Source organism: Schistocerca cancellata, chromosome 2 (assembly GCF_023864275.1).
Source record: "Schistocerca cancellata isolate TAMUIC-IGC-003103 chromosome 2, iqSchCanc2.1, whole genome shotgun sequence".
Taxonomy (NCBI): Eukaryota; Metazoa; Arthropoda; class Insecta; order Orthoptera; family Acrididae; genus Schistocerca; species Schistocerca cancellata.
The window spans coordinates 256,305,434-256,318,654 of NC_064627.1; the positions used below are offsets into that span (position 1 = coordinate 256,305,434).

Sequence of the window (13,221 nt, forward strand, 5' to 3'; positions counted from 1 at the left end):
ATCAAAACAAGGCAATAAAAATAACAAGGAAGAGGCAGTTCTGCTAATCTCGAAATTTTCAGGCAAAGCAGGTCCAACCATCCGTACACGAGAGACGCTGTGTTACAAAGTACTCGCATCCTAGCGGCATAGTGTAGTGGCATAGACGAGAATGCAATGAAATTAAGATAAGTAAGATATGACAACAGTAATGAGTGAATGAATTAAGTTATCGGTATTAGACAGTTAAAGAATAAACAAGCATTTCCCAACTTAAAATCAAAGGAAATAAATGACATTTAATTTCTCTAAAAAGAGAAGAATTCACAGTGTGTTTATATTCGATTCCCTATATTTCTTACAGTAGTATGTGTATGTTCACATCAGACCTTTTGCCTTGTGGCGGCATACTGATTTCGGAGCACTAACCGAGACCATGTTATAAGCATATTTAGCAGAGTAATTCTTCCAAGATAAATACTCGGAAATTTCTTTGATTAAAAGTTTCCATGCAACTGATAATTTCAGTAACACTTTATAGCAATAGACAACCTCATAAGAAGAGATTCACAAATCAGTTAGGTACACAAATAAGCAATTAAAAATTAAATCTTGAAAATGTATGTACAGTTTAATAAAGTAACGTCACGTTATATCTGGCTTCTAGTTGGCTTTGCATGCTACGATTTTAACAAACGGCAACGTCAGGAACAATTTGTAAGTGTTACACACATCATAACTTTCATTGTTAATATGACCTGTGCTATATGTTGCCAAGTAAAGTAAACACTTCAGTGTTTTACAGTCATACACTAATATTAATAAAGACCGTTAGGAGACGCAGTTCAGGAAAATGTTAGCCATCCCGAAAAATTATTATTGTATTTTCGTGAATCGTTCAGCAGATGTGGTATATTGACGTCAATCTTAGAGTGAAGACAGTGGTTTGCATATGTATTTGACTATATACAGGCAGAGATATTTTTCAGTACAGGAGCTAAGAGTGACTGCCTTTTGCTGAGTTGCCCTGTGACTGGAAGGAGACGTGCAGCGACAGAGACGTGACGTGACGTGACGTGACGTGACACGGAAGTGCTTCAAGTGTGCTCCTTGTCTCCCTCGTTCTCTTGCGCCTTCTGCTTGAGTATGCTGGCCAGCATATTGGCGCCGGCCTGGTTCAGCTCTTCGAAGCCGAGCATCTCCTGCTTTGATCTCGTGTACCACTTCCTGATCTGCGGGTACTTGTTGATATTCACGCCAAACGCCTGCAGAGAAAAGTGAAAGCGTGAATGTGAATTCGTCGTTAACAACATCTTCAATTTATAATATCAGCGCTCTTGCCACATGTAGCCCTATTTACGACATATTATCTCTCACAATCCTTAGATAACTAATAATAGGTATCTTCGAAACTCTATTTTCACTACCAAACGGCAACACCAAATTTTTAGAAAAAACCTAAATAGCACCACAATTTTCATGTCGAACGTGATTCACTTTGACAATATACTTAGTACTATTTCTTTTATAAACAAAATTTGCCGGCGAAAGCACTTATTAAGGCTGAGGAATCAACTTGGCAGACAAGCACCATCGTCCACCGAATTAGAGCTCCAATTGTGGTACTAAGCAATGTGGTATATCAGCGAGGATTAATTATGGCGAAATACTGCAATGAAAATAAGAAAATCAAAAGCAAATCAAACAATAAGAGGGAGTTTTAACAATGACCGTAACCTAGTTCCGTGGAGTAAATTTGTGTGTATCAGGTTGGGAATTACGTGTTACTATGTGACATACAACTAGAACAGGTTTCAGCGATAATTACAGTATCCTACCTACGTAAGACAAACAACCAGAACCAGTATTCGAGTGATGCTAAAATTTAGTTTCAAAAAACGACATGATCGATAAGAGAACAGAATGTTTTACGAAAACTATACTTTTCGAACAAACCATTTAAATATACTATCACAGAATGTTATATTTGCCTGGAATGGACACGGTTAACAACGCAGTAGAGTACGGACTAGTCTCACAGTGGTTTCGGCTTTACAGCTGTCGTTAGATGCTGACGTTTTTTCCCACTGTATCGAGCGAAACTGTCAAGAGTGTGGTACAAATATAAAACATCAACACACAGAAATTGCAATATCAAGAGCTCTAACAGCGGCTTAAACTTACGTCACAGGATCCTCATAGCCATACTGCTTATAGCTAAAGAATTTTGACAAAATACCATGAAACCAGTTATAAGGAAAATGCGAGACATAAAATAACTCAACGTATTTTTGTGAGCATACATCTGCAGATTAAAATATTTATGTAATCACTGATTGTACGCCAAAGTTCATAAACATGAGTTACTCACTCGTATGAAGTTAAAGCATGTTTCTTGTATTCCAGGTGCCTCTTGACATAACAAAACCGGAATACCTCTTGGAAGCGACTCCTGCAGATAACTGTGACGGATGTGAAACCGAAATCTTTATCTGTTCAAGTCAACTAAAATTTGAACGAGACCGAATATGCTACAGTTTATTTAGTTATCAACGTCAAAACACCTTCATCTCAAGAAAAATGAACGGTGAAGCTTTAGTGTTCCTTCGACAACGGAAAAAATAATTTAACTAAAATAAATCCCCAGAAAATAAAACTAAAAAAAGTAATCTCAAAATTTGAGATTATTAAAGGCGAAACACAAACATGGACTGGGGAAGAATGGGTAAAGGATTCGGTGACGTCCCTTGCGATGGATCTTAAACTTTCCAGGAACTTCACGGGGAAACTGGATCGAGATAGTTAAGATTATGAGCTGCTCCGCTCCGAATACTACTGTAGAATCTTAACCATTGTGCCATTTCGCTCGCTATGTGAAATGGATCAGTCTTCTCCTTCTTGTGTGTTTTCCTGAAATTTTTTCTCGTAATGTCTGCTTCAGACTGCCTACAATATAGCTGACACACTGTGATACTCTACCGGAAAATCGCATCTAGGATCGGTGCTGTGTCTATTATTGTGCTGATAACCCAGACGAAATCGCTCCGGCTGTTATAAGTGTAGGGACGAGTGGAATGGTGCACTGTGTAAGTAGGCTGTTCAGCTTCTTATATTGTTAACACCACCGCCACGTAGCGCTTTGTATGAAAATCACTGGCTGTGCTGTGTGCAGTTTGTGGCTGGGTGGCATTGTTGGAATTTGCTATTGTAGTGTTGGGCATTTGGCTGTTAACAGCGCGTAGCATTGCGCAGTTGGAGGTGAGCCGCCAGCAGTGGTGGATGTGGGGAAGTGAGATGGCGGATTTTTGAGAGCGGATGGTCTGGACGTGTGTCCAACAGAAACAGTACATTTGTAAGAATGCATGTCATGAACTGCTATATATATTATGACTTTTGAACACTATTAAGGTAAATACATTGTTTGTTCTCTATCAAAATCTTTCATTTGCTAACTATGCCTATCAGTAGTTAGTGCCTTCAGTAGTTTCAATCTTTTATTTAGCTGGCAGTAGTGGCGCTCGCTGTAGTGCAGTAGTTCGAGTAACGAAGATTTTGTGAGGTAAGTGATTTGTGAAAGGTATAGGTTATTGTTAGTCAGGGCCATTCTTTTGTAGGGGTTTTTGAAAGTCAGATTACATTGCGCTAAAAATATTGTGTGTCAGTTTAGTGTTGATCAGAATAGGTAAAGAGCGAAATGTCTGAGTACGTTCAGTTCTGCTCAGCTGTTTGAAAATCAAATAACGTAAGGGATTTACCAGCACAGTAATTCACTAATTTTTCTAAGGGGAAGTTTCAACTGATATTGCCTGAATTTAGCGTTAGATAAAAAAAATGACATCCATATTTTAAATAATCACGTATTTTAGTTTGAACAGTAAAATATTACCACTTTTAAATTATAAATTATCTATTTACTTAGAAATTTTCGTGGAAGAATACATTTGCCTGTTTTCGCCGCAATTGCGTGACATATTTGTATGGTAAAAGTGAAGCTACACTACTGGACATTAAAATTGCTACACCACGAAGATGACGTCCTATAGACGCGAAATTTAACCGACAGGAAGACGATGCTGTGATATGCTAATGATAAGCTTTTCAGAGCATTCACATAAGGTTGGCGCCGGTGGCGACACCTATAACATGCTGACATGTGAAAGTTTCCAACCGATTTCTCATACACAAACAGCAGTTGACCGGCGTTGCCTGGTGAAACGTTGTTGTTATGCCTCGTGTAAGGAGGAAAAATATGTACCATCACGTATCCGACTTTGATAATGGTCGAGTTGTAGCATATCGCGATTGAGGTTTATCGTATAGCGACAATGCTGCTCGCGTTGGTCGAGATCCAATGACTGTTAGCAGAATATGGGATCGGTGGGTTCAGAAGGGTAATACGGAACGCCGTGCTGGATCCCAACGGCCTCGTATCACTGTAGTCGAGATGACACGCATCTTATCCGCATGGCTGTAACGGATCGTGCAGCCACGTCTCGATCCCTGAGTCAACAGATGGGGACGTTTGCAAGACAACAACAAAATCTGCACTAACAGTTCGACGACGTTTGCAGCAGCGTGGACTATCAGCTCGGAGACCATGGCTGCGGTTACCCTTGACGCTGCGTCACAGACAGGAGCGCCTGCGATGGTGTACTCAACGACGAACCTAGGTGCACGAATGGCAAAACGTCATTTTTTCGTATGAATCCAAATTCTGTTTACAGCATCAAGATGGTCGCATCCGTGTTTGGCGACATGGCGGTGAACGCACATTGGAAGCGTTATCACCCGGCGTGATGGTATGGGGTGCCATTGGTTACACGTCTCGGTCACCTCTTGTTCGCATTGACGGCACTTTGAAGAGTGGGCGTTACATTTCAGATGTGTTACGACCCGTAGCTCTTCCCTTCATTCGATCCCTGCGAAACCCTACATTTCAGCAGGATAATGCACAACCGCATGTTGCAGGTGCTGTACGGGCCTTTGTGGATACAGAAAATGTTCGACTGCTGCCCTGGCCAGCACATTCTCCAGATATCTCATCAATTGAAAACGTCTGGTCAATGGTGGCCGAGCAACTGGCTCGTCACAATATGCCAGTCACTACTCTTGATAAACTGTGGTATCGTGTTGAAGCTGCATGGGCAGCTGTACTTGTACGGGCCATCCAAGCTCTGTTTGACTCAATCAAGGCCGTTATTACGGCCAGAGGTGGTTGTTCTGGGTACTGATTTCTCAGGATCTATGCACCCAAATTGCGTGAAAATGTAATCACATGTCATTTCTAGTATAATATATTTGTCCAATGAATACCCGTTTATCATCTGCATTTCTTCGTGGTGTAGCAGTTTTAATGGCCAGTAGTGTATCTTCAATCGAGAGACTGGTTTGGACACCACAGTTCCACAGTTCTTGACGAGGTGTGCTCCTTATAGGTGTATGACGTTATCTTCCTCCGATATTTGAACTGACGTAAAAGATCCAGTTATAGGTGGATCTATAGTTTAATGTTCATTCCTAGCCACTATGTAACTCGGCATTTTTCACATTAACAAACATTGCCATAGGTGAAAGAAGAGAAAAGTATCGGAATAGAAAGTCTAGGACTGACTATTAATTGAAACCTAGCTTGTTGGATTCACAGTCTGCTACTTTACCTCTTAGATACCAAGGTATGATTTCTTTGGTATCCAGATAAAATAAAATTTTTTTCTTTATTTGTTGCATCATTCGCCTTGTATATAAGTGTTGTTTGTTTGAAGTATCAAACCACAGTAACAAGAGATAAAATGAATGAACGAATTTGGAAATCATGCAAGTTGATCTCAGCTGCAGAGACATTTAGGTTTACAAGACGAACACCAAGAAGCGGCGCTACTGTTGTTAGAACAACTAGAAAGGTGTTTTAATACCTGCTGCAGTGAATCCGAATTAGACTCTTTCGAGTATCTAAAAACAAAAACTAAGAATGTCAGTTATCCTACAAATGTTTTGTTTCTTTTCTTAAGTGTTGTTCATCTCAGGACTTCGGAGGCTGCTTTTTGAGATGTTATCGAATATATGTAACGTATGAAAAGGCTTTCCAGAAAAAAATATATTTGATTCCAATAGCTCCATTCAATTCAACTTAGTACCATCATGTTATATGATTTCCTGAACTTCTCTTCATTTTTTCTAGTTCCATGCGATTCCAGACACTGAGCCCTTCACCATTCCATTTGTTATACTTGATTTGCCTTAATTTTATTCTAGAACTATGGAAAGAATCGCTATTAAAAAAAAAGTGGGAAATGGTGTGGTAGATTAGGGATGGGGCATCCCATGTTCCAGGGCTTAATGTCGTAAGCTATACGATAAAGGCCAGAAGTGAATTCTAGTAAGTTTACATAGACCTCATAAGATATGAATCTTCGTATTTGAAATTTTTTACCAGGACTGAAATTTTCTTCTGATCATCTTCACTGTACATCGGTAAAGAATTCTTAAGTCTTCTTAAGAATGTTATACTTAGTGCTACTATGTTTTGCTCTTTTCTTTTTCCACGGAACAATGGTTGAATTTCATAAATGTATGTCGATAAGACTGTAGTTGTAGAGTTTCATAAAATTTGTGTACTTGTTTAATTTTCATCAAATTTCTGTAAATCGTATCCTTGCAAGTGATATTGTTTGACTTTGTTCTGTAGGTTCTAAGTTTAAGAGTGTGTCATGTTTGTGATAATCTTAGGATGAAGCTTGTCCTAATTTTTCATAATATACATTTTGCTGCAATAAATTCTTTGACTTCGATTACTGCTGCTTCAATTTTTAACCTAGAGTATTAGTCAGATTTATCTGATTAAACAAGAAATCCTGATATAGTACTATTAATTAAAGGTCATGTGGAGTTTCATATGCTGAAAATAGATTACTCGTTAACAAAACAATATCGATAAATCAACTGCCACTAATATATACTATATAAAAATATATATTGTCGACATTCTGATACAGGAAATGAAAGCTATAGATATTGTACCTCTTTATGCAAATGCTCCATTGCTTTTCGTGAAAGCTATGTTTTCTGCGTTTTGATTAAATCTCAAATTAATAACTTTTCATTATAATAGGAGGGTTATTAAGTGTACCACGTTGTTCCAAGATCACTCAATTCCAGATGTACGGTTAGAACAAACGCCTTATCAAAGTCAGAGTTAAGGGATGCACACTTCTCTCGCCTGCAGATCATCTGCTGTCCATTGGCAAGGTTTAATATTTGTAAGGAAATATTGTGCTTTCAGCAAATTAATTCCACCAGCAATGGAACAAGCTGTTTTACTCTCTTCGCGAAATGTAGTTATGATTGTACATCCAAATACACTGAAGCGCAAGGAAACTGCTATAGCCATGGGTATTCAAATACGTAGATATGTAAACAGGCAGAATACGTCGCTGCGGTCGGCAACGCCTGTATAAGACAATAAGTGTCTGGCGCAGTTGATAGTTTGGTTACTGCCGCTACAATGGCAAGTTATCAAGACCTAAGTAAGTTTGCACGTGGTGTTATAGCCGTCGCACGAGCAATGGGACACAGCATCTCCGAGGCAGCGATGAAGTGGAGATTTTCCCGTACGACTATTTCACGAGTGCACCGTGAATGTCAGGAATACGGCGAAAACATAAATTCTCCGACATCGCTGTGGCCGGAAAAAAATCGTGCAAGAAAGGGACCAACGACAACTGAAGAGAATCGTTTAACGTGACAGAAGTGCAACCCGTTCGCAAATTGTTGCAGATTTCAATGCTGGGCCATCAACAAATGTCATCGTGAGAACTATTCAACGAAACATTATTGATATGACCTTTCGGAGCCGAAGGCCCACTCGTGTGCATAAGATGACTGCACGACACAAAGCTTTACTCCTCGCCCGCGCCAGTCAACGCCGACATTGAGCTGTGTATAATTGGAAAATTGTTGCCCTGTCGAACGAGTCTCGTTTCAAATTGTATCGAGCGGATGGACGTGTATGGGTATGGAGATAATCTCATGAATGCACGGACCCTGTATGTCAACAGGGGACTGTTCAAGCTGGTGGAGGCTCAATAATGCTGTGATGCGTGTGCATTTTGAGTATTATGGGACCTCTGGTATGTCTAGATACGACTATGACAGGTAACACGTACGTAAGCATCCTCCCTGATCACCTGCATCCATTCATATGCATTTTGAACTTTGGCAATTCCGGCAGGGCAATCCGACACTCAACATATCCAGAATTACTACAGCGGGTACAGGAACACTCTTCTAAGTTTAAACACTTCCGCTGGCCACCAAACTCACAACACATGAACATTATTGAGCATATCTGTGATGCCTTGCAACGAGCTGTTCAAAGGAGATCTCCACCCCCTCGTACTTTTAGGGTTTTATGGGCAGCCCTGCAGGATTCATGGTGTCTATTCCCTCCAGCGCTACTTCAGACATTAGTTGAGCCCATGCCACGTCGCGTAGCGGCACTTCTACGTGACTACGGGAGCTCTGCACGATGTTAATCAGGTGTACCAGTTTATCTGTCTCTTCAGTGTATGTCTACAACATTTCTGTTTTCAGCATACATTAATAATTAAAGTTGTCTGTCTTAACGCGTGCAACAGTTGTGATGTGATATTGTCCGTAAAATTGCATGTTTTCCCCAGTGTATCTGAGAACATCATCTGGATTATTCATTTCAATAGTCTGGACATCACGAAGAAATTTTATTTCTTTCCTTCGTCTTCTGCGACATCTACATCCAGTGAAAATTGTGAAGACATCCAAATGAGTACTAAGAGATCCACTAAATTTCGGTTGCACGGTAAGTCACACAAATGTAAAGGCTGTCAGTTCAACTAAATACTTAGGGATTACAATGATGAATAACTTAAATTGGAACGATGACATGGATAATGTAGTGGGGAAAGCAAAACCAAACACTGTAATTTATTGGCAGAATACTTAGAAAATGCAGCAGGCCTCCTAAAGAGACTGCCTACACTACGCAAGTCCTCCCTCTTCTGGAGTATTGCTGTGCAGCGTGGGATCCACCTCCGTTAGGGCTGACGGAGGGTGTCGAAGAAGTCGAAAGAAGGGCAGTTCGTTTTGTATTGGCGCAAAGTAGGGGAGAGAGTGCCAAAGATATGATACGTTAATATGTGTGGGAATTATTACAACAAAAGCGTTTTTAGTTGCAGCAGGGTCTTGTCACGATATTTCAATCAGCAACTTTCTCCTCAGGATGTGAAAATATTTTGTTGGCACCCACCTACATAGGGAGGAAGGATGTTGTTGTTGTTGTTGTGGTCTTCAGTCCTGAGACTGGTTTGATGCAGCTCTCCATGCTACTCTATCCTGTGCAGGCTTCTTCATCTCCCAGTACTTACTGCAACCTGCCCATGCCACGTCGTGTAGCGGCACTTCTACGTGACTACGGGAGCTCTTGGTCTCCCTCTACGAATTTTACCCTCCACGCTGCCCTCCAATGCTAAATTTGTGATCCCTTGATGCCTCAGAACATGTCCTACCAGCCGGTCGTTTCTTCTTGTCAAGTTGTGCAACAAACTCCTGTTCTCCCCAATTCTATTCAATACCTCCTCATTAGTTATGTGATGTACCCATCTAATCTTCAGCATTCTTCTGTAGCACCACATTTCGAAAGCTTCTATTCTCTTCTTGTCCAAACTATTTATCGTCCATGTTTCACTTCCATACATGGCTACACTTCATACAAATACCTTCAGAAACGACTTCCTGACACTTAAATCTATGTTAACAAATTTCTCTTCTTCAGAAATGCTTTCCTTGCCATTGCCAGTCTACATTTTATATTTTCTGTACTTCGACCATCATCAGTTATTTTTTTCCCCAAATAGAAAACTCCGTTACTACTTTAAGTGTCTCATTTCCTAATCTAATTCTCTCAGCATCACCCGAATAATTCGACTACATTCAATTATTCTCGTTTTGCTTTTGTTGATGTTCATCTTATATCCTCCTTTCAAGACACTGTCCATTCCGGTCAACTGCTCGTCCAATTCCGTTGCTGTCTCTGACAGGATTACAATGTCATCGGCGAACCTCAAAGTTTTTATTTGTTCTTCATGGATTTTAATACCTACTCCGAATTTTTCTTTTCTTTTCTTTACTGCTTGCTCAATATACACATTGAATAACATCGGGGAGAGGCTACAACCCTGTCTCACTCCCTTCCCAACCACTGCTTCCCTTCCGTACCTCTCGACTCTTATAACTGCCATCTGGTTTCTGTACAAGTTGTAAATAGCCTTTCGCTCCATGTATTTTACCCCTGCCACCTTTAGAATTTGAAAGAGAGTATTCCAGTCAACATTGTCAAAAGCTTTCTCTAAGTCTACAAATGCTAGAAACGTAGTTCTGCCTTTTCTTAATCTTTCTTCTAAGGGAAGGCGTAAGGCCTGTATTGCCTCACGTGTTCCAACATTTCTACGGAATCCAAACTGATCTTCCCGGAGGTCGGATTCTGCCAGTTTTTCCATTCGTCTGTAAAGAATCAGCGTTAGTATTTTGCAGCTGTGACTTGTTAAACCGATAGTTGGGTAATTTTCACATCTGTTAACACCTGCTTTCTTTGGGATTGGAATTATTATATTCTTCTTGAAGTCTGAGGGTATTTCACCTGTCTCATACATCATGCTCACCACATAGTAGAGTTTTGTCAGGACTGGCTCTCCCAAGGCCGTCAGTAGTTCCAATGGAATGTTGTCTACTCCCGGGGCCTTGTTTCGACTCAGGTCTTTTGTGCTCTGTCAAACTCTTCACGCAGTATCGTACCTCCCATTTCATCTTCATCTACATCCTCTTCCATTTCCATAATATTGTCCTCAAGTACATCGCCCTTGTATAGACCCTCTATATACTCCTTCCACCTTTCTGCTTTCCCTTTTTTGCTTAGAACTGTGTTTCCATCTGCTCTTGACATTCATACAAGTGGTTCTCTTTTCTTCAAAGGTCTCTTTAATTTTCCTGTAGGCAGTATCTATCTTACCCCTAGTGAGATAAGCCTCTACATCCTTACATTTGTCCTCTAGCCATCCCTGCTTAGTCATTTTGCACTTCCTGTCGATCTCATTTTTGAGACTTCGTATCCCTTTTTGCCTGCTTTATTTACTGCATTTTTATATTTTCTCCTTTCAACAATTAAATTCAATATTTCTTCTGTTACTTAAGGATTTCTACTAGCCCTCGTCTTTTTACCTACTTGATCCTCTGCTGCCTTCACTACTTCATCCCTCAGAGCTACCCATTCTTCTTCTACTGTATTTCTTTCCCCAATTCCTGTCAATTGTTCTCGTATGCTCTCCCTGAAACTCTTTACAACCTCTGGTTTTGTCAGTTTATCCAGGTCCCATCTCCAAAATTCACACCTTTTTACAGTTTCTTCAGTTTTAGTCTACAGTTCATAACCAAAAGACTGTGGTCAGAGTCAACATCTGCCCCTTTAAATGTCTTACAATTTAAGACCTGGTTCCTAAATCTCTGTCTTACTATTATATAATCTATCTGATACCTTCTAGTATCTCCAAGATTCTTCCATGTATACAACCTTCTTTTATGATTCTTGAACCAAGTGTTAGCTATGATTAAGTTATGCTCTGTGCAAAATTCTACCAGACGGCTTCCTCTTTCATTTCTCTCCCCCAATCCATATTCTCCTACTATGTTTCTTTCTCTCCCTTTTCCTACTCTAGAATTCCAGTCACCCGTGACTATTAAATTTTCGTCTCCCTTCACTATCTGAATAATTTCTTTCATCTCATACATTTAATCAATTTCTTCATCATCTGCAGAGCTAGTTGGCATATAAACTTGGACTACTGTAGTAGGCATGGGCTTCTTGTCTATCTTGGCCACAATAATGCGTTCACTATGCTGTTGGTAGTATCTTACCCGCACTCCTGTTTTTTATTCATTATTAAACCTACTCCTGCATTACCCCTATTTGATTTTGTATTTATAACCCCGTATTCACTTGACTAAAAGTCTTGTTTCTCCTGCCACCGAACGTCACTAATTCCCACTATATCTAACTTTAACCTATCGATTTCCCTTTTTAAATTTTCTAACCTACCTGCCCGATTAAGGGATCTGACATTCCACGCTCCGATCGGTAGAACGCCAGTTTTCTTTCTCCTGATAACGACGTCCTCTTGAATAGTCCCCGCCCGGAGATCCGAATGGGGGACTATTTTACCTCCGGGATATTTTACCCAAGAGGACGCCATCATCATTTAATCATACAGTAAAGCGGCATGCCCTCGGGAAAAATTACGGCTGTAGTCTCCCCTTGCTTTCAGCCGTTCGCAGTACCAGCACAGCAAGGCCGGTTTGGTTAGTGTTACAAGGCCAGTTCAGTCAATCATCCAGACTGTTGCCTCTGCAACTACTGAAAAGGCTGCTGCCCCTCTTCAGGAACCACATGTTTGTCTGGCCTCTCAACAGATACCCCTCCGTTGTGGTTGCACCTACGGTACGGCCATCTGTATCGCTGAAGCACGCAAGCCTCCCCACCAACGGCTAGTTCCATGGTTCATGGGGTGGGGGTGGGGGGGTGGGGGGGTGGAAGGAAGGAAAATCATAACAAAATAAGAGAAGTAAGAACTTGCATTGAAAGATTTAAATGTTCGTTTTTCCTGCCCGCTCTTCGAGTGTGGAATGGTAGAGAAACAGCTTGATGGTGGAATCCTCTGCCGGGCACTTAATTTCGAAATGCAGAGTAATCTTGTAGAAGTAGCTGTAGATCTGTGTTACAAATAGAATTTTCATGGAAGCCCATCATCATGATTAATATGTATTATTTGGAGCTATAAATTATGTTTCTTTCCTATTGAAAAGCTTGGTCATCTTGTACGAAAACAGCCCTCTTTCACGGAGTCTGGATTCAAGGCTCACGACTGTCTTTCAGAAGCTACGGTGGGCTCTTTGTACCATCACTCTGAGAAAGTGTGTTTATTTCTATGTGCTCCATAAGGAACAAATGTTTTGTTTCGGCGGTATAAGTTATAGTAACTTTATGCTTACAGCTATTCCTAGATTAATTCTGACCATAATGTCTAAGTTTAGGGACCGTTACAGCGTGGAAAAATTATTTGTATTATCAGCTACCTGTCACTTTTATTTGTTTTACGTTTAATGTAACACGCTACAACGCGTTTCAAGGAAGTTTTGCTCATGATTAGGCGTTTATGCAGA

General features: G+C 40.4%; 1 protein-coding gene across 1 annotated transcript in view; it reads right to left on the reverse strand.

Annotated features, from left to right (window-relative positions):
* Positions 1-288: 288 nt before the first annotated feature.
* Positions 289-13,221, reverse strand: part of LOC126161592 (glutathione S-transferase 1-1-like) — a 79,607-nt gene continuing 66,674 nt past the window's right edge. The window contains exon 6 of the mRNA XM_049917539.1: positions 289-1,244. Coding sequence (XP_049773496.1) covers positions 1,077-1,244 — 168 coding nt within the window. The 3' untranslated portion in view covers positions 289-1,076. The remainder of the gene's footprint in view (positions 1,245-13,221) is intronic.